Below are 22,401 nucleotides of genomic sequence, written 5' to 3' on the forward strand. Positions count from 1 at the left end.
TTGTATAAAGTCATGTTTTGCTGTGCATGAAGTTTCAAATGCATCCTGTCATTATTAAATGTATAATGTTATAGGTATTTTAATATCACTTTCTTTACAAAAAAGCATTTGATTAATAAAATATTAATCAGTGGTCTCCCTCAAATAAAAGGGATGATGACGCAATATTTGCGAGGGGGAGGGAATCTTATTTAGTTGGTCCTCAACTCACGGCTCAGACACTTCATTCAGGAGAAGTGGAGTTAGCCTGCCCCGGAGCAGGTCAGTTCTGAAGGATTCATTGCCATATAAATTTACCTGACTAAAAGTGAGCCACTTTCGTATGACTAGTTGTCTTGAGTTTAACTTAAGATTTGACCAAAGTTACCTTGTGACTCCTCAAACCCAGTACGTAGTATACCCTTCAGGTTAGTTCTGAAGGATTTGTTGCCATAGAAATTTACCTGGCTAAAAGGTGAGCCACATTTGTGTGATCAGTAATCGCGAGTTGAACTCAGAATAGACCAAAGTTACCTCGCTACTCAAACCTGATTTGTATTATAGGGCTCAGATGGCTGACCGCAGAGAAAATCTTGCTGAATGTTGAAGTAAAGAAAAAACGGAATAACTTCTTATATGCTGTAGTGTCCTGCATTTCAACATCTAAAATGCACAAGAGACATCTGTTCCCATTTTAAATCCCATTTTTATTCAAATATCTTTCTGACAACAGAACAAATAATGAAAACAAGCAACTTAACCTCAACCCACATTTGGCAGTATTATCTCAATTCTTGAGCTGCAACATGCATCACTTGCTTTAGACGTCTAACATAAGTATAAGGCTCCAGATCCCAACGGTCAATGACACTGGACGAATTATCATGAAAAACAACACCACTTTCAGGGCAATTTAAGGTCCTACTGAGAGACTAAAGTAGAAAAATATAGAAGAGTTTGGCAGTTCACTTTTAATCCCTGGGTGGGATAAAGCTAATTTATAAATTCTTATTACAAGTTAAGAGTATTGTTAATTTAAGGCAACGTGTAAGTGATTGCCATTGTTATATTTATGGAGGAATATTGATTCTAAGGAGCCTTTCAGGCATTTTATTTTATCAGTGCTTTTCCCCAATTCCATCAAGTGCCTTTAAAATGGTTCTTAAATTCAAACTTCGGAGGACTCGTCAAAGGGGTGGCCACAAACACATTCAAGTGGTGTTCTATACCAACAGTCTTTACAATACTCAACACTGCAGTACCTGCATAGTTTGAAAGGGGGCCTTGTGCACGACAACCCACTTGAGCAGACACCCAACATGAGCATCTCATGCTTTCTCCGGCACGTCTCCAACATTTTACAGGCGCTAGTGTGGAAGACCCTGCAGGTGAGGCAGGTAACCTCAGGGTCTGGATTGGCAGTGTCGCAACATTCATGAAAAGGAATGGGCTGAGGGGTAAGGCTTCTTGCTTCAATGACATCAAGTGGAGGGCAGGACTCTCTCTTATCCTCGTAGAGTGGCACACCTCCCGCTCCAGGACTTCCTAGCCGTGGTGATAATCCACTACTCTCTCTCTGCTCCTGTAGGACTTCATCACCGGCAATATGTTTTACTTCATGCCCCTCGTCTTCGCACCTCTCCACGATGTGGCAGTTCAAGCTATGTAAGGTATTGCAATTCTTGCAATGATGGACATATATGCAAAGACTAGAGTAGGAATTGCTACAGCTGCAGATCCAACTGCCCCCTGGAGACACAGCATTCCCTGATGCTTTTGCAGACAGCGAGTGTGAATCCACCTTATCTGACCCTGACATGGCCAACTCTTTATTTGGACTTTCCCTTTGCTTGTGGGTTGCGGTGTTTGTTGGTGCTAATGAGGGGGTCCTAGTCAACTTGTATGTCAGTGAGGAGACACAGATATTCTCTCTTTGAGAGGAAAGCCCTCTCGCGTTACTGTGGTACACCCATCTTTTTGAATAGAGAGGATCTCTGACAAACCCAACTTCTTTATGCCCATTAAACTCATCAGCTGTGTACAGATCCAAGTCTGCCTCTATAGTAGACAACTTCAGAAAATCCTCTTCCTGTGGTAAAGTCTCCAACCTTATCTTGCTGTTGTCCAGTGCTATCTGCAGGCTGTGACCTTTCTGCCTCTCCTGTACCAGGTTGAGCTCCCACTCCACCCCTCTGGCCTGGGGTCCTATGGCAGACAGCAGTAGGCGACACTCACAACGTGCAGCAAAGAAAGCACAGGACAGGCGGAGAAGAGTGTCCACTGGTAGGCCTGGGGAACGAAGCCTAAGCTCTTCACATAGTCTGGCCTCTGAAGCCTGGTATCCAAGCAACCCAAACAGATCGGCCACCTGCTGCATGGACAGCGCCGGCTTGATGTAATGTGTGAACATGCCTGAGAACATCTATAAGGAGGAAGGTTGTATTGTTATTCAAATGTAGGAACAGAACAAATTATCTTTCTGGACAGGCAAAGTCTTTTTCCACACAATTGAAGCCAAAACAGCATTCGTGATGAGATTATACATTATTGATGAGCACTCCACCAATATACAGGTAACTGCCAAAATAAAGGAAACACTTGAGTAAATGAGGGATAAAAAGTATATTGAAAGCAGGTGCCTCCACACAGGTGTGGTTCCTGAGTTAATTAAGCAATTAAAACATCCCATCATGCTTAGGGTCAGTCACCAGATCTCAACCCAATTGAACACTGCTGGAGTGCTGCCTGAGACAGCATTTTCCACCACCATCAACAAAACACAAAATTATGGAATTTCTCGTGGAAGAATGGTGTCGCATCCCTCCAACAGAGTTCCAAACACTTGTAGAATCTATGCCAAGGCGCATAGAAGCTGTTCTGGCAGCTCATTGTGGCCCAACGCCCCATCAAGACACTTTATGTTGCCGTTTCCTTCATTGTCGCAGTTACCAGTATCTCCCCCAAATTAGCATACCTTTACCACTCTATATTCCTTTCTCCAGGGACACAAGTACAGGTTGAGGGCTGCCAGTTCCAGCACTTCAAAGGCTCTAGCCAGCCCCTTCAATCTGACTCCTTGTGCTGTCTGAAGCGAGTCCTCCATTACACTGAGGGGGTCCAGTCCCAAGGAGTGTGTGTCCTGGGCACAGCCACCCCTCAGCAGTCCCTCTACCTCCTTAAACAGTTCCTCATCTCTGCATACTAGGTTCCAGTCACCCTGCTCAATTCGGTGCTCCAAACTGACCCGATACAGTTCCACCAGATCCCTGGCTTTATTCCCAGGGACAGTCATCTCAGCTACATAGAAAACACAACAAGGACAAAATAATGAAATCAGAGGTTTCATCAATGAAACCCCTTGACTGAACTCCACTGCAACTGGACTTATTTGACCTAGCTATTATTATTTTTTAATCACGTATGTTTATCACACATTTCCATCCCAGAAGAATGTTCCCATGCAATACATAGTCATTACATTAAGGCTGAAAATGTCGCCCTCCCTAAAATGAAAGCGAAAGTGACCTGATTAGACTTCAGTAGCTAGCTAGCATTCTAGCGAAAATAGTTGATAACGCGTTACGTTATAAATATTAGACAAAATGTTACAACTTTTACTTGCATTACAAGTCAGCAGAAACGTTAATGTCAAAATACAACAGTGTCAAAAAAAACTGTAAGCCAGTTAACTAGCAAACTTTTCCTTCGCTAGCTAGCTTTTGCGCATCTTACTGGGCTCGGCCAATGACACCAGCACGTACAATTTTGCTGACACTATGTTTAAAGAAACAATTTTAGTTATGAAATTCAAGCGCACGACTCCATCGTCCACTTGCTGGCGCGTTCTGGCCACTACGTTAGCTAGCCAGTCAGCTAGCTATATGCTAAGTAATATAGCTAGCTTGCTTACTAGCTAACTTACAGCTGCTGTCGGAGTTAAATAATGTAAACATATGAAACCCAGATGCAAACAAACAAAAAACTCACCAACACTTTCTATTTGGTAGGACCTTTCCCTAAACCATCACGAATGCAAGAAACACTGCTGTAAAAATTGACGAGCGTGATTTGAACCCAACCCTAAGTTCCGAAAAATAAACCCCGTCACGTGTCACCCTAAAAGTGTGGGGCTCTTCGATTTAGCTCGCCGGCCCGGCGCATGGTTTGACAAAATAAGTACATTTTTATACTTCACAAATTACCAAACCAATCAATTGCGTATTTCTTTTTTTCTTCATATACAGCAATATAAATATTCAAAATACAGCAAGAGAGTCTGTGCCTATGAATATACATCTTTGAATTCAACAGGCTGCTTTGAGCTCATCCTAAATCTATGTTTTCCTCCACCAGAGGGCGCGATATTCTATTGATGTCATCATTTTTTCACTGACCATGTTTACATGCACACCAATATTGCGTTATTATTCGGGATACTCAAGTATTCTGTTTTTGAGTTGACGCATATAAACATCATATCCCCAAATCACTTCAAAAAGTAGGCGACCTGCGCAGTTCGATTCACAATAATAATTCCATAATAATTTATTTTGCTGTTACTCCGTACTGGACCGTATAGCATCCTGGCTACTTTCACCCCTAATTTAGACAAGTTTCTGCTTATAATTTCCGACATTTGGTAGGCCATATTATAATTTCGGACATTACGTAGGACATTTGTGTGTAAACTATAGTTAGATATATGCATCTTCTGTTCTGTCATAACTTGTTGCCCTAGAAGACTAAATAAAGTAGTTCTCACCAGAATAATGTCTTACATCGATAGAATGAATGCATGAATCTAGTTAACACCGGTAAAGTTGTCTGTTTCGTTTAGAGACCGCAATAACCGCAATAACTCCAAAACAGTGGAAAGATTAGTCCTGTGCAAAATGTCCAACGTCATCAGTTTGACCGGTTTTAATTAAGGGAATGAAAAGCTGAGAAAACGATGAAACACGTTGCTGATAAGACTTCATATGTTGTTGAAATACTGTCTGCTTGCATAACACTGTCAAATATAACACATTACATGCTCCTTCACATTTCCTCAAGAGATGCTGAAAGAAAGAAATCATATTTCTCCACTCCTGTTCCCGAGAAAAAAAATACATTTATTGTATAATTTTACTGCAAGAAATGCATAATTCTGCTGGATTTAATATTATATTACGCTACATGTGAGAGGTCTTAGGCCTACAGTCAGTGTCATATTTCAGGTACAATTCAATTTAACCCATATCAACTTAATTTAGGAATATTATGTTTCTTCACGGATAAAGGGATATTCCTGAACGGGATATCAAAGGTGCATGTAAACAGTTTATCCCGAATAAGACCTTATGCGGGATATGAGCTACTATCCGGAATACTGTGTGCATGTAAATGTAGTCACTGTCATTCTGAGAGCGATAGAGCGACCAAATCAGCTAGGTTTTGGGGGTTGTTCTTTCACCTGATACGGGCGTGGCTTCAGCGACACTGGTAGAAGGGCGTAACTGTGGCCCCTATGATTTGTTTAAAGATCCCGGGCGGTACAAGATGCTCTTCATAGACTCAGACTGTCAGCCTCATTAAAACTGTTCATTTGTTCAGTCCTGTGGACCTATCCAGCATGTCAAACGCGGACAGAGTTGTGTTAGCTCTCGGTGGAGCAGGAACAGTGGGCTCTGGAATAGTTAAAGCACTCCTTGACAAAGGTAAGATGTCCTCATTGAGTTAGGGAGCATTTGAAGACTTGGAACCAATACACCTGCGCCAAGACAATGCCTCTGCCCACGATCAATGGGCCGGATTAAGTGGTGCAATGAATCTTAATGTCCTGCGTGCAAAATATGTAGGATAGGCTATATATGAAGAGGTCTGCTAAATATGAAGAGGTTTGCCATTTTATGCATGGCTGGTCGTTGTCGGCTGGATCAACATGGCTCTGCTAGGAAGTTAGTTGATTTGTGCGTTTCTCAAGGTATATTGTTGGGTAATAGATGAAATAAACATTTGAGTAATTGAGACTGCGCGGGAAAGAAGGATTAGGCTGGTGTCAAGGTGGTTGTAATGAGTGCATCCGCGTGTAAGATAACCGGCATCTCATTTACGCACATAATTCAAGGTGTGATACTCTTAAGAATATCCGAAAACTTGACATCATCTTGAGGTCTTAGAAATTGAAATCCAACTAGCAGTTAACATCAACAATAATGTTAATATAAAAATAAAAATTATCGTCAATAGTGCTGGTAAAAAGGCTTAGGCTAGGCACAGGTTCGTCGGGACGCAATAGATAATAAATGTATGGTTTGGATCAAAATGTCACGACGCTGAGTTAATTGATTGGTATAGCCCTTTTGGGATGTACTTTTTGTTTGAGGGTATCATAATTTCAATCTTGTTAACATTCATTTGTCTAACCACACAGTAATTCCTAAAGTGACAAGTTGCCATTGCTTGTCAAGTGGTTATTCTGGTTTCTTGAATTATATATATTTTTGAATGGTATAGTAACATTATATTCTACAATGTTATAGGAAACAGAGTTATAAATAAGCAAAACCATCTACTGCAGTAAAATTGCCCTTTTGTTTGCCATGTGTCAGTCATATTTGATAATGACATGTCCTGATTGTGACTGTGTACTGTACTTGTTTTAAGGTTTCAAGGTGGCTGTCATCTCCAGAGACAACAGCAGGTTGGAGAAGCTCAGGGGGTTTGTTTCTACCTCTACCCGAGACAACCTCACCACCCTAGTTGGGAATGTTGGTAAGACATTTAGTCAGAAACACAATTTTACATAGACACATTTTACAAGTGAGAGTATTGTTGAAGGTATCCCATATCCCCAAAACGTAGTGTACGGAAACACCTCTCAAACTCTGTTACTCTTTTTCTTAGGTTCAGAGGAGGGGGCAGAGGTGGTCAAGCAGGCCCTTCTGAAGTCTGTTGGCAAGGTGACAGACATTGTGTCATCTCTGGGCTTCAGCTGGTGGCAGGGTGGACCTCCACATAGCCAGACTTTGAAAGAACTACACTGGGTGAGTCCTCAAAACACCTCACAGACTAATCCACGATCCAGAGTTGATATCATCACCATTATCTTTTAAGCTGCCATGACTTCATTGTTTTTAAGCCACACTCCACAGTCTTCATCTCTTTGTTATCAGTTCCACATCTATCTCGATTTTCCACTCGTCTTGAATTCGCCACCTCTCTCCCTCCTTTCTTCTCCATATTAATCTATTATTTTACTCATTCTTCTCATCCACCCATAGGTGATTGAGACATTGCTGTTCAGCACCTTTGTATCATGGAAGGTTTTCTTTCCACTGGTGAGAGACGACCCCAACTGCACTTACACCTTTATCACAGGTGAGTCTCCCACCTGGGCCCCTCCCAACATCCCAGCCAGTCAGGGCCAGTTCCAGGCATAAGCGGTCAAATTGCAGAAAATTAGCTGTAAAAACAAACAAACAATCTCCCTGCCCCATGGTAAAATGAGTAGAATTGCATAAAATGTGTTATAAAATTGTAATGTTTTCTCTCCGCCCATGGCAAAATATGTAGAATTGTGGAAAATGTGCTTAAACAGTCCAATTCAGACGTTTTTATCTCAATATCATTTCTGGTAACAATGAAGTACCTTACTGTGGTTGATTTCAATTAAAATTGTCCAAAATAAACAAAAACAGTTTCTTAGCAAAGAGCAATTTCTCAAGCAAATTTTGCTAGGACTGTCTGGTAGTGGCCTGAGTGGGGAGGGGAAAACTGAAAATGAGCTGGTATTGGCAGAGAGGTTTGGCACTCTTTCTTATTGGTCTATTAACTAATTTGCTGCATGTTGATATCAACTCCATCCCACCAAAACAGGCATACATTTCAGGCGGTCTTTTCAAACAGCTCTTACACTAAAAGGGCATTATCATCATGTTCACAATTTCACAGTATTATTCCAACCTTGTAGTGTAGAAATACACTACATGACCAAAAGTATGTGGACACGTGCTTGTCGAACATCTCATTCCAAAATTAAAGGCATTAATATGGAGTTGGTCCCCCCTTTGCTGCTATAACAGCCTCCACTCTTCTGGGAAGGCTTTCCATTAGATGTTGGAACATTGCTGCAGGGACTTGCTTCCATTCAGCCACAAGAGCATTAGTGAGGTCGGGCACTGATGTTGGGCGATTAGACCTGGCTCGCAGTCGGTGTTCCAATTAATCCCAAAGGTGTTCAATGGGGTGGAGGTCAGGGCTCTGTGCAGGCCAGTCAAGTTCTTCCACACCAATCTCGACAAACCATTTCTGTATGGACCTCTCTTTATGCACAGGGGCATTGTCATGCTGAAACAAGAAAGGGCCTTCCCCAAACTGTTGCCACAAAGTTGGAAGAACAGAATCGTCTGGAATGTCATTGTATGCTGTAGCGTTAAGATTACCCTTCACTGGTACTAAGGGGCCTAGCCAGAACCATGAAAAACAGTCCCAGACCATTATTCCTCCTCCACCAGACTTTACAGTTGGCACTGCATTTGGGCAGGTAGCATTCTCCTGGCATCCGCCAAACCCAGATTTGTCTGTCGGACTGCCAGATGATGAAGCGTGATTCAGCACACGCGTTTCCACTGCTCCAGAGTCCAATGGCGGCAAGCTTTCCACCACTCTAGCTGATGCTTGGCATTGCGCATGGTGATCTTAGGCTTGTGTGCGGCTGCACGGCCATGGAAACGCATTTCATGAAGCTCCCGACAAACAGTTCTTGTGCTGACGTTGCTTCCAGAGGCAGTTTGGAAATCGGTAGTGAGTGTTGCAACCGAGGACAGATTATTTTTACGCGCTATGCGCTTCAGCACTCGGCTGTCCCGTTCTGTGAGCTCGTGTGGCCTACCACTTCGCGGCTGAGCCGTTGTTGCTCCTAGACGTTTCTACTTCACAATAACAGCACTTACAGTTGACCAGTGCAGCTCTAGCAGGGCAGAAATTTGACAAACTAACTTGTCGGAAAGGTGGCATCCCATGACGTTGCCACGTTGAAAGTCACTGAGCTCACCGGTAAGGCCATTCTACTGCCAATGTTTGTCTATGGAGATTGCATGGCTGTGTGCTCGAATTTATACACCTGTCAGCAACGGGTGTGGCTGAATCCACTAATTTTAAGTGGTGTCTACATACTTTTGTATATATACAGTGCCTTCGGAAAGTATTCAGACCCCTTGACTTTTTCCACACAATACCCCATAATGAGAAAGCAAAAACAGGTTTGTAGAAATTACAACAACAAAAAATATATATATATATCACATTTACATAAGTATTCAGACCCTTTACTCAGTACTTTGTTGAAACACCTTTGGCAGCAATTACAGCCTTGAGTCTTCTTGGGTATGACGCTACAAGCTTGGCACACCTGTATTTGGGGAGTTTCTCCCATTCTTCTCTGCAGATCCTCTCAAGCTCTGTCAGGTTGGATGTGGAGCGTTGCTGCACAGCTATTTTCAGGTCTCTCCAGAGATGTTAGATCAGGTTCAAGTCTGGGATCTGGCTGGGTCACTCAAGGACATTCAGAGACTTGTCCCGAAGCCACTCCTGCATTGTCGGTTGTGTGCTTAGGGTCGTTGACCTGTTGGAAGGTGAACCTTCGCCCCAGTCTGAGGTCCTGAGCACTCTGGAGCAGGTTTTTATCAAAGATCTCTCTGTACTTTCCTCAGTTAATCTTTGCCTTGATCCTGACTAGTCTCCCAGTCCCTGCTGCTGAAAAACACCCCCACAGCATGATGCTGCCACCACCATGCTTCACCGTAGGGATGGTGCCAGGTTTCTTTCAGACGTGACGCTTGGCATTCAGGCCAAAGAGTTCAATCTTAGTTTCATCAGAGAATCTTGTGGCTCATGGACTGAGAGTCTTTAAGTGCCTTTTGGCAAACCCCAAGCGGGCTGTCATGTGCCTTTTACTGAGGAGTGGCTTCCGTCTGGCCACTCTACCATAAAGCTCTGATTGGTGGAGTGCTGCAGAGATAGTTGTCCTTCTGGAAGGTTCTCCCATCTCCACAGAGGAACTCTAGAGCTCTGTCAGAGTGACCATCGGGTTCTTGGTCACCCTTCTGCCACTGTGTTCTTGGGGACCTTCAATGCTGCAGACATTTTTTCAATAACCTTCCCCAGATCTGTGCCTCGACACAATCCTGTCTAGGAGCTCTACAGACAATTCCTTCGACCTCATGGCTGGGTTTTTGCTCTGACATGCACTGTCAACTGTGGGACCTTATATAGACAGGTGTGTGCCTTTCCAAATCATGTCCAATCAATTGAATTTACCACAGGTGGACTCCAATCAATGGAAACAGGATGCACCTGAGCTAAATGTCGAGTCTCATAGCAAAGGGTCTGAATACTTATGTAAATAAGGTATTTCAGTTGTATTTTTTAATAAATTAGCAAAACTTTCACTTTGTCATTATGGGGTATTGTGTGTAGATTGCTGAGGATATATATATGTGTATGTATGTTTTTAATTCATTTTAGAATAAGGCTATAACGTAACAAAGTGGAAAAAGTCAAGGGGTCTGAATACTTTCCGAAGGCACTGTAGTGTATAGTGCATTCGGAAAGTATTCAGACCCCTTGACTAAAATAGATTAAATTGTTTTTTTCCCTCATCAATCTACACACAATACCCTATAATGACAAAGCAAAAATAGGTTTTTAGAAATTGTAGCAAATGTATGACAAATAAAAAAAATGTAAATATCACAAGGAAATCACATTTTTGACTGCACTGGGCCTTTTTTAAACTGAAATCTTCTGTACTCCCCATGGCAAAATGTGTAACATTGCAGGAAATTAACTTTAAAACTCTCCACTGTCAAGAGGGGGGCCGCTAAAATGTTTTGCCCCTCACCAAATCTCGCTTAGGGCCACCAAAAGGCTAGAGCCAGCCCTGCAGCCAGTACAGTAGTGTATGTCCTTCTGAGCATTATGTGAAAGTGATTGAACCATTGGCCAAGTTTGAGTGACAGATGTGCAACACTTTGTCTTGAGGAACAACTTTCTTCCCCACTTGATAAAACATGATTTTTCTCCTTGCACTTGCTGAGTATGACTTGAGTGTTATTTGGCAGTGATGTGTGCTGTGCCACAGGTGGTGCCGGGGAGAAGCTGTTGATGCCAGGTACAGGGTTCCTAACTGTTGGCGCCGCCAGCACCCTGGCATTCTGTCAGGTATTACGAGAGGAGTACCCAGAAGTGCCCTGCAAACTCAACCAGGTTTGGCCAAGATCCATAACATAAAACACATCCCATTGTTTGGTAAGATAGTTAGCTGGGGGATATTCAGGACCATGTTATCAGTTGCAGTACTTGTCTCAATCTGCCCAAATAGAAATTGTTGATAAAAGTTGTCTGCAGCATGCGATTGTAAATACAACCTTTCCTTGCCTTGTTTGCTGTTTCATATACAGTAGATTGACTATCATTAATCAATGCCAACTGGCTTCCATTATCTTGCTCTTTCAGGTAAAGATCAACACAGGTGTGGCCCCTCCAGAGCGCATGGCTCCTGATTACCTGAACCACCTGGACCTTGGTGAGGCCGTGGCCACATTGGTGGAGAGAAAGAACACTACCCACACCGTGTTCCCTGTCAACTGCCCGGTGGACTTAAAAAACGTCATTCTAGAGGGTAACATTCAAGGCTGCCCCTCTCTGCCATAAGTCCCTGCAGACTCTCAATACCATAGTGCTTGAGTCATTCCACATCCATTTTATTCTATAGTCAGTTCATGTGATTGTTTTCTTTGCATGTCAAATTATATATCTGTAAGGAACATTTCAAGCTTTATGTGACTTCATACCAGCTTCTGCACAGTCCTTCATTGTTCCAGTGTTAATGTACTAATAACAACATAATGCCCTGGACCAATGGAACTGTGCAGGTGCTTACAAGTGTAGATTATATAGATGCACTCTGTTGGGAAAGTACAGAATTACTCTAAGATGTAAGCGTTTCACTGTTAGTCTACACCTGTTGTTTACGAAGCATGTGACAAATACAATGTGAGGCAGCAAAAGACGGCGGGACGGGGGCTTGGAACATTTGAGTCCCGTAGCGTGACTCTCTGTCCTGTTCACAGGCGCCCTCCACCCACCCCCTGCCCTCCCCTTTATTTGGGTCCAATTATCTGGGATGGCACATCCGTAAATAAACAATGCAGGAGGTGGGAGGTCCCCCGGAGGGAAAGAAATATCACAGAGTGCATTGTTGTCTTTGTTTACTGTTCTGTTAATGGCATACATGCTTTAGCAACAAGAATGTATATTTGTCATGCTAATAAAGAAACCTGAATTGTGTCGAGGCAACGCTAACTGAGTTGAGGGGGGGCTTATGCAGTTGGGTCAGAGGTTGTTGGCAGTGGTTTTGTTTTGAAGTAGGGTGAGAAGGGATTTTTTTAATGGATGACAAAATTACAGAGAGATGTAACATTAGTATTTGAAGTGTTCAGTGGGTCACAGACCAGTCAAATATGAGGGTCTCCCTCCTTACAAAGAGCACTATGCAGGTTGTATGGCACCTGACCTCATTTGACATATCACTAAGAGACATTGAAGCTGCTGTAGACAATGGTATAGTTCTGCATTAAATAAAGGGAACAAGAGCAGACAGAAATACAGCTGTCTTTATATATAATTAAAGTAATTAAATAAGTACTGTAAACAATAGAAATGCAACTGATGAATTGCACTAGTTAAGTTTAAGACATTATTGCCTGGGCTGGGCCTATACCTGATGACACAACAGATCCCTGAGGACAGACTGAAGTCATGGTAACGAGCAAAGCAGAACAGTTAAGAAGTGGGTCAAATTACTCCTCTGGTTTTGATAAAAAATTGGACTGACCCATCCCCCTTTAAAACATGGGAATCAGTTAAGGGATTGAAATATTAAAACAGACAGACAAACATATGAGACCTTTGCAGTATCATCCTCCCCTTTCTGTGCAATTGTCGCAAGTCCTTACCAAAGCGCTTAAGTTTTCAAAAAAAAAAAACACAGGCCAAAAGACACCACAACATACAGTCAGGCTGAGAGACAGACTGTGTCTTGCGAAAGTACTCACCCCCCTTGGCATTTTTCCTATTTTGTTTGCCTTACAACCTGGAATTAAAATTGATTTTTGGGGGGTTTGTATCATTTGATTTACACAACATGCCTACCACTTTGAAGATGCAAAATATTTTTTGGAGTGAAACAAACAAGAAATAAGACAAAAAAACAGAACTTGAGCATGCATAACTATTCACCCCCCCCTCCCCCCAAAGTCAATACTTTGTAGAGCCACCTTTTGCAGCAATTACAGCTGCAAGTCTCTTGGGGTATGTCTCTATAAGCTTGGCACATCTAGCCACTGGGATTTCTGCCCATTCTTCAAGGCAAAACTGCTCCAGCTCCTTCAATTTGGATGGGTTCTGCTGGTGTACAGCAATCTTTAAGTCATACCACAGATTCTCAATTGGATTGAGGTCTGGGATTTGACTCGGCCATTACAAGACATTTAAATGTTTCCCCTTAAACCACTCAAGTGTTGCTTTAGCAGTATGCTTAGGGTCATTGTCCTGCTGGAAGGTGAACCGTCGTCCCAGTCTCAAATCTCTGGAAGACTGAAACAGGTTTCCCTCAAGAATTTCCTTGTATTTAGCGCCATCCATCATTCCTTCAATTCTGACCAGTTTCCCAGTCCCTGCCGATGAAAAACATCCCCACAGCATGATGCTGCCACCACCATGCTTCACTGTGGGGATGGTGTTCTTGGGGTGATGAGAGGTGTTGGGTTTACGCCAGACATAATGTTTTCCTTGATGGCCAGAAAGCTCAATTGTAGTCTCATCTGACCAGAGTACCTTCTTCCATATGTTTGGGGAGTCTCCTACATGCCTTTTGGCGAACACCAAATGTGTTTGCTAATTTATTTATTTAAACAATGCCTTTTTTTCTGGCCACTCTTCCGTAAAGCCCAGTCTGTGGAGTGTACGGCTTAAAGTGGTCCTATGGACAGATACTCCAATCTACGCTGTGGAGCTTTGCAGCTCCTTCAGGGTTGATCTTTGGGCCCTGTGTAGCTCAGTTGGTAGAGCATGGCGCTTGCAACGCCAGGGTTGTGGGTTCGATTCCCACAGGGGGCCAGTATAAAAAAATAATTTAAAAAAACATGCATGCGCTCTGGATAAGAGCGTCTGCTAAATGACTAAAATGTAAAATGTAAACGTCTCTTTGTTGCCTCTCTGATTAATGCCCTCCTTGCCTGGTCCGTGAGTTTTGGTGGGCGGCCCTCTCTTGGCAGGTTTGTTGTGGTGCCATATTCTTTCCACTTTTTAATAATGGATTTAATGGTGCTCCGTGGGATGTTCAAAGTTTCTGATATTTTTTTATAACCCAACCCTGATCTGTACTTCTCCACAACTTTGTCCCTGACCTGTTTGGAGAGCTCCTTGGTCTTCATGGTGCCGCTTGCTTGGTAGTGCCCCTTGCTTAGTGGTGTTGCAGACTCTGGGGCCTTTCAGAACAGGTGTATATATACTGAGATCATGTGACAGATCATGTGACACTTAGATTGCACACAGGTGGACCTTATTTAACTAATTATGCGACTTCCGAAGGTAATTGGTTGCACCAGATCCTATTTAGGGGCTTCATAGCAAAGGGGGTGAATACATATGCACGCACCACTTTTACGTAATTAATTTTTTTCATTTCATTTCACCAATTTGGACTATTTTGTGTATGTCCATTACATGAAATCCAAATAAAAATCCATTTAAATTACAGGTTGTAATGCAAGACATTTGGAAAAACGCCAAGGGGAATGAATACTTTTGCAAGGCACTGTACTTTATACATTTTGGGAAACACTGAACGTGATCAAGACAAAGGAGATGATTGTGGACTACAGGAAAAAAAATAGGACTGAGCACGCCCCCATTCTCATCGACGGGGCTGTAGTGGAACAGGTTGAGAGCTTCAAGATCCTTGGTGTCCACATCACCAACAAACTATTACATTTACATTTACATTTAAGTCATTTAGCAGACGCTCTTATCCAGAGCGACTTACAAATTGGTGCATTCACCCTATAGCCAGTGGGTTAACCACTTTACAACACTTTTTTTTTTTTTTGGGGGGGGGGGGGCTAGACGGATTACTTCATCCTATCCCAGGTATTCCTTAAAGAGGTGGGGTTTCAAATGTCTCCGGAAGGTGGTGAGTGACTCCGCTGTCCTGGCGTCGTGAGGGAGCTTGTTCCACCATTGGGGTGCCAGAGCAGCGAACAGTTTTGACTGAGCTGAGCGGGAACTATGCTTCCGCAGAGGAAGGGGAGCCAGCAGGCCAGAGGTGGATGAACGCAATGCCCTCGTTTGGGTGTAGGGACTGATCAGAGCCTGAAGGTACGGAGGTGCCGTTCCCCTCACTGCTCCATAGGCAAGCACCATGGTCTTGTAACGGATGCGAGCTTCAACTGGAAGCCAGTGGAGTGTGCGGAGGAGGGGGGTGACGTGAGAGAACTTGGGAAGGTTGAACACCAGACGGGCTGCGGCATTCTGGATGAGTTGTAGGGGTTTAATGGCACAGGCAGGGAGCCCAGCCAACAGCGAGTTGCAGTAATCCAGACGGGAGATGACAAGTGCCTGGATTAGGACCTGTGCCGCTTCCTGTGTAAGGCAGGGTCGTACTCTCCGAATGTTGTAGAGCATGAACCTGCAGGATCGGGTCACCGCCTTGATGTTAGCGGAGAACGACAGGGTGTTGTCCAGGGTCACGCCAAGGCTCTTCGCACTCTGGGAGGAGGACACAACGGAGTTGTCAACCGTGATGGCGAGATCATGGAACGGGCAGTCCTTCCCCGGAAGGAAGAGCAGCTCCGTCTTGCCAGGGTTCAGCTTGAGGTGGTGATCCGTCATCCATACTGATATGTCGGCCAGACATGCAGAGATGCGATTCGCCACCTGGTTATCAGAAGGGGGAAAGGAGAAGATTAGTTGTGTATCGTCAGCGTAGCAATGATAGTAGATCATGGTCCAAACACACCAAGACAGTCGTGAAGAGGGCACGACAAAGCCTATCCCCCCCCAGGAGACTGAAAACATTTGGAATGGGTCCTCAGATCCTCAAAAAGTTATACAGCTGCACCATCGAGAGCATCCTGACTGGTTGCATCACCGCCTGGTATGGCAACTGCTCGGCCTCCGACCGCAAGGCACTACAGAGGGTAGTGCGTATGGCCCAGTACATCACTGGGGCCAAGCTTCCTGCCATCCAGGACCTCTATACCAGGCGGTGTCAGAGGAAGACCCTCAAAATTGTCAAAGACTCCAGCCAGCCTAGTCATAGACTGTTCTCTCTGCTACCGCACGGCAAGCGGTACCGGAGCGCCAAGTCTAGGTCCAAAAGGCTTCTCAACAGCTTCTACCCCCAAGCCATATGAATGCTGAGCAGTTAATCAAATGGCTACCCGTACTACACTACCGTTCAAAAGTTTGGGGTCACTTAGAAATGTCCTTGTTTTCCATGAAAACATACATGAAATGAGTTTGAATAGGAAATATAGCAAAATGCATAGGAAATGTAGTCATTGACATATTACCTCAATTACCTCGACTAGCCGGTGCCCCCGCACATTGACTCTGCACCGGTACCCCCCTGTATATAGCCTCCCTACGGTTATTTTATTTTACTGCTGCTCTTTAGTTATTTGCTTTTATTTTTTTTGCTTAACACTTTTTTTTATTTGTTTTACTCTGCCTTGTTGGTTAAGGTCTTGTAAGCATTTCACTGTAATGTCTACACCTGTTGTATTCGGCGCATGTGGCAAATAAAATTTGATTTGATTTGATTAGAAAATAACTTTTGATTTCATATAAGAACATGTATAAGTGTATGTATCAGTTCAGCACGTGCAAGTGTTTGTGTGTCTTTGTTACAATGAATCTTAGTTACAATAATGTGGATGTGTGTGTGGTCCGGTCCACATGACAGATAGGGGAACAATGCTTAGAGTGGTGTGATGAAAGAGAAAGCAGAGGGATCTGTCTGTTTAATGCTGTATCTATTAAAAAACTGATGGTTATTTGGTGTTTTTGGAAACCAGTGATATACGTTTACACACTCCAGAGACTTTTATCAAATCTGTGGCCAGCTCTGAGGTCAGAGGGAGATGGAGAGGACAGTTTCATCTCACGCAAGCATCGTCAGGGAGTGGCCACACACAGACGCACCCACACACCACATTTTATCAGATGATTAGTTGTCATTGTTGACATGAACAGTACATGTCAGCAGGCAATGGGGTTACTGAGTAGCTGTCATTCATGCTTTCCAGGCCGCCTGCCAGGGTCCTTGGGTGAGGACGAACCCACCTAAAAGCTGCTGTCAAGTTCAGCCCTACTATCTCAATTTAGGGCTTCCTATTGCTGCTCCATCTGGTGTAGATCACACTCTAGAGCCAGGACACTATACCCCACACAGGGTTATAGGCTGATATAACAGGCCACCAGTAGACCTGGGTTCAAATACAGTACGTGTATTTGAGTACTTGTTAATTAAATATATTTTTTCTGTGTATTTGAGTATTTGTTATTTAAATACTTTATTTCTGTGTATTTGAGTATTTTCAAATACATTGCCCAAAACAAGTACTTTTATTTGAGTATTTGAATGGTTATTTGTAAAAACCAAATAGTCGACCAAATTGTATTTGAAAGTATTTTCAAATACTTACTTTAAATACCTTGGTTTAATGCATGGGAGTGTGTTTGAGTCAGTGGGCTTGTTTGAGTGGTAAGGCTAAAGCAACCGACTGTAGACAAAGGTTGAGGCGTGAAGTTGGGGGAGGTGCAGTCGAAAGTCAGACACTGATGTGGTTTTCCAACAGCAAGGCTCAGATCCACAAGGCAGTGTTGACATTATAAAGAAAAACTTTTATAAACAATGTTGAAATAAACACGTCTCCAACCCCCATATCAAGCACTCACAGCCTGAAAAAATGTTTGTACATTGTACAATCAATTGGTGAGAGAGGTGACTCAAATATCACATTCATTTGTACATATCCACTGTATACAAAGTTGGTTCCTGTTTCTTTCATGTAGTTGGTCAAATTCGCATGGGTCAAACAAAAACACCCGAATGATTAGCTGACAATAGTCTCCCACAATGCAGGTGATGGCTGCAGGATGAAGTTGGTAAAGAGAAACTGCATAAACTTGCAATCAACTGCAGTCACAACTTCATGACCTTTGATCATATTTTTGTAAAGTTCATGCAGTCGACATATAGGCGCAAGTCAAACAATTTCTATACCCATAATGCAACTAACTTTGAAAGGAGGGGACCAACACTGACTTGACAAAAGTAAGCCACTCAGACGCGCCCAGTGCATTTCCAAATACATTCCAATATTCAACTACTTGTTTTTTCAAATAAAAGTTATCTGAATAATTGTTTTGAAAACTATTGAAAAGTAATTGAAATAGTATTTGAACCCAGGTCTGGCCACCAGAGGTGCAGATGTTCCTCTGCTTCACCTCCAGCTCCTCATGTACCTTACACCAGTGTTTCCCAACCCTTGTCCTCGAGTACCCTTAACAGTACACATTTGTATTGTAACCCTGGACAAGCACACCTGATTCAACTTGTCAACTAATCATCAAGTCCTCAATGAGTTGAATGAGGTGTGTATGTCAAGGGTTACAACGAAACTGTGTACTGTTGGGGGTACTCGAGGACCAGGATTGGGAAACACTGCCTTACACTGCGAGTGTTATGACTAGTTCTGCATTTTTAGTTTGGAATGCCTTGTATTTAGGCAGTTGTTCAACTCAGTTTTTGTACAGACCAATGCAGTGATTGTAAGTAGGTTTGGATCAGAGCTGTGTATTTAAACCGTACTATCAGAGATACACTGAGTGTACAAAACATTAAGAACACCTTCCTAATATTGAGTTGCACCCCCCCTTTTGCCCTCAGAACAGCCTCAATTAATTGAGGCATAGACTAAAGGTGTTGAAAGCGTTCCACTGGGATGCTGGCCCATGTTGACGCCGATGCTTCCCACAGTTCTGTCAAGTTGGCTGAATGTCCTTTGGATGGTGGACCATTCTTGATACACACAGGAAACTGTTGAGTGTGGAAAAACCCAGCAGCATTGCAGTTCTTGACACAAACCGGTGTGCCTGGCACCTACTACCACACCCCGTTCAAAGGCACTTAAATACACTGCTCAAAAAAATTAAGGGAACACTTAAACAACACAATGTAACTCCAAGTCAATCACACTTCTGTGAAATCAAACTGTCCACTTAGGAAGCAACACTGATTGACAATAAATTTCACATGCTGTTGTGCAAATGGAATAGACAACAGGTGGAAATTATAGGCAATTAGCAAGACACCCCCAATAAAGAAGTGGTTTTGTAGTTGGTGACCTAAGACCACTTCTCAGTTCTTATGCTTCCTGGCTGATGTTTTGGTCACTTTTGAATGCTGCCGGTGCTTTCACTCTAGTGGTAGCATGAGACGGAGTCTACAACCCACACAAGTGGCTCAGGTAGTGCAGCTCATCCAGGATGGCACATCAATGCGAGCTGTGGCAAGAAGGTTTGCTGTGTCTGTCAGCGTAGTGTCCAGAGCATGGAGGCGCTACCAGGAGACAGGCCAGTACATCAGGAGACGTGGAGGAGGCCGTAGGAGGGCAACAACCCAGCAGCAGGACTGCTACCTCCGCCTTTGTGCAAGGAGGAGTAGGAGGAGCACTGCCAGAGCCCTGCAAAATGACCTCCAGCAGGCCACAAATGTGCATGTGTCTGCTCAAACGGTCAGAAACAGACTCCATGAGGGTGGTATGAGGGCCCGACGTCCACAGGTGGGGGTTGTGCTTACAGCCCAACACCGTGCAGGACGTTTGGCATTTGCCAGAGAACACCAAGATTGGCAAATTCGCCACTGGTGCCCTGTGCTCTTCACAGATGAAAGCAGGTTCACACTGAGCACGTGACAGATGTGACAGAGTCTGGAGACGCCGTGGAGAAAGTTCTGCTGCCTGCAACATCCTCCAGCATGACCCTTTTGGCGGTGGGTCAGTCATGGTGTGGGGTGGCATTTCTTAGTCCAGGTCTGGGAGGAGATCCCTCAGGAGACCATCCGCCACCTCATCAGGAGCATGCCCAGGCGCGTTGTAGGGAGGTCATACAGGCACGTGGAGGCCACACACACTACTGAGCCTGATTTTGACTTGTTTTTAGGACATTACAAAGTTAGATCAGCCTGTAGTGTGGTTTTCCACTTTAATTTTGAGGGTGACTCCAAATCCAGACCTCCATGGGTTGATACATTTTTAATAATAATAATAATTTGATTTCCATTGATAATTTTTGTGTGATTTTGTTGTCAGCACATTCAACTATGTAAAGAAAAAACTATTTAATAAGATTATTTCATTCATTCAGATCTAGGATGTGTTATTTTAGTGTTCCCTTTATTTTTTTTGAGCAGTGTATGTCTTGCCCATTCACCCTCTGAATGGCACACATACACAATCCATGTCTCAAGGCTTGAAAATCCTTCTTTAACCCGTCTCCTACCCTTCATATACACTGTCTGAAGTGGATTTAACAAGTTACATCAATAAGGGATCATAGCTTTCACCTGGTCAGTCTGTCATGGAAAGAGCAGGTGTTCTTAATGTTTTGTAGACTGTGTACATGTAATAGGCTGTTATGGTGAGGGGCTGTGGAGGAGGGGTTGTGATGATCTGTCTGGGAATGGAGCATTGTATCCTGCCGAGGAGGCTGGGACTGAGTAGTCTTACGGCATAATGGGCCCTGATAGGATCCGAGCTCTGACTGAGACTTCAGCTTGCATGTAGGTGACAAGGTAAGTGGACTTGAAGGGATTCAAAGGGACACACAGTGAGCGAGAGTTATGAATTAAAGTTAATAAAGTTCTCTGCGGTTGTCTAGACTCCTCCTGATTCGCATTGGCATGTTTTCTCCTCTGGTCCGGAAACACTCTGAACAATCCAGCCATCTGCCCGTCAGTCTCCATCTCCCCTCCTCACTGCCTGGCCTCCAGCACACAGCCCCATCAGGTCAACACTGCCCCAACCACTCTCTATATCTGTTCTAAACCAATCTTCATCCTAAAGAACAGCAAAACAATGCATTAGACTCTAGTGTCAGTCAACTGAGTGCAGCGGGAGGGGCATGCAGCAGGGCTGTATAAGGAGTTGGCTGAATGTTTCAAATTTTTTGATTGGGCATATCTTCAGCAGAAGAGAGTTTGAATGGTAATGAACAAATTCTCAGAGGGACACTTTTTCCTCAACTTCTTTATTGTTATAAACGTCCAGGACCACACACACACACACACACACACACATTTATAATAACCCAGTCTAAGACTCCCCACACAGATTATGATTGTCTATGGGGGTTTCTCCAATAAAATAGCATATTGAATCTGACTCTCTAATCAACATACATGTTCATATGTCTTCAAGAGCAAAAAAACTAAAACAGGTCATAATTAGTTGAGTCAATGTAGTGGTTCACGTACTGTGTGACATACAACAGCATACATTACATCCCATTATGTCCATTATATTATTTATATACTTCCCTCTCACATAAATATATACATATTAGCACATTTTTGGTGTTACAATTTTCACAGATGGTTTCAAAAGACAGAATGCTGACAGCAGGTGGTACACTTATTTTAGCATGTCAAAACAATTTTTTTTCACATCTTTTGGACCCATTAATTTCTTTAACAGACCAAATAAAAAGTATTAAATAGAAAAAATACAGCATAAAAAAAACAGTATGAATAAAAATGTAATTGAGTCAATAAACCAGGTATTAAGAGTTGTCCGTGCTCTGTGTTTTCATATAGATGTGCAGAGAAGACACTGGACGCGTTCCAGGCCGACTACGTCACAGACGTTGCATTGCATCAACAAATGGTTGCGTGCTTCGTCATCAACTGTGCAGTTTGCCATCAGATTGCAATATCATACGATTTGGTTAGCGGATATATTAAAACACCCATCTAGATCTGACATGTGTCTGCAATGTAGTCAGCCTGGAACGCAACTATTGCCTTATAGTCAGTGCTTTGAGTGACTGTTAGAGCCTGGTAGAAACACTCCCTTAAATCCACCACCCTCCCCCTTTTAACCTCAACCTAATACTGTACTGACACCAGTTCATGATAAATGAATGTTAAATTCTGTAATTATAAAACATGTTGTGAAAATGTTCAACCATAGTAGCAAAACCCTTCATATCTTCGCACTTAGTGAATTAGTTTAACTGATGAGGCTTTCAGAAGTGGGACAAACCTAAAGTGAAAAAGCTTTAATTAAATTAAAAAGTATCGCCAATTTTCCC

At 43.2% G+C, this 22,401-nt stretch overlaps 2 protein-coding genes across 2 annotated transcripts; one reads left to right on the plus strand and one right to left on the minus strand.

Annotated features, from left to right (window-relative positions):
- Positions 1-672: 672 nt before the first annotated feature.
- On the minus strand, positions 673-4,092 carry LOC311137755 (uncharacterized protein). The gene is made up of 3 exons (XM_084172335.1): positions 3,967-4,092; positions 2,954-3,276; positions 673-2,401 (listed from the first exon to the last, which is right to left on the minus strand). Exons 2-3 carry the CDS (start codon positions 3,269-3,271, stop codon positions 1,148-1,150), a joined length of 1,572 nt encoding a protein of 523 aa, XP_084028461.1. The 5' UTR covers positions 3,272-3,276; positions 3,967-4,092; the 3' UTR covers positions 673-1,147.
- A 1,501-nt stretch (positions 4,093-5,593) lies between these two features.
- LOC311137756 (uncharacterized protein) lies at positions 5,594-12,311 on the plus strand (the record flags this gene model as incomplete). The annotated part of the gene is made up of 6 exons (XM_084172336.1): positions 5,594-5,678; positions 6,628-6,735; positions 6,868-7,007; positions 7,245-7,341; positions 11,105-11,229; positions 11,479-12,311. The coding sequence occupies 6 exons, from the start codon at positions 5,594-5,596 to the stop codon at positions 11,674-11,676; spliced, it is 753 nt and encodes a 250-aa protein (XP_084028462.1). The 3' UTR covers positions 11,677-12,311.
- Positions 12,312-22,401: the final 10,090 nt, after the last annotated feature.

This window comes from Coregonus lavaretus, assembly GCF_964263955.1.
Source record: "Coregonus lavaretus genome assembly, chromosome: 11".
Classification (NCBI taxonomy): Eukaryota; Metazoa; Chordata; class Actinopteri; order Salmoniformes; family Salmonidae; genus Coregonus; species Coregonus lavaretus.

What these genes read in the sequence shown, in the direction of transcription:
- LOC311137755 (XM_084172335.1), bottom strand. Translation starts at nt 3,271, where the DNA reads ATGACTGTCCCTGGGAATAAAGCCAGGGATCTGGTGGAACTGTATCGG. An exon ending in AGGAATATAGAGTGGTAAAG is followed by an intron (nt 2,402 to 2,953) that starts GTATGCTAATTT and finishes TCCTCCTTATAG; the next exon opens with ATGTTCTCAGGCATGTTCAC.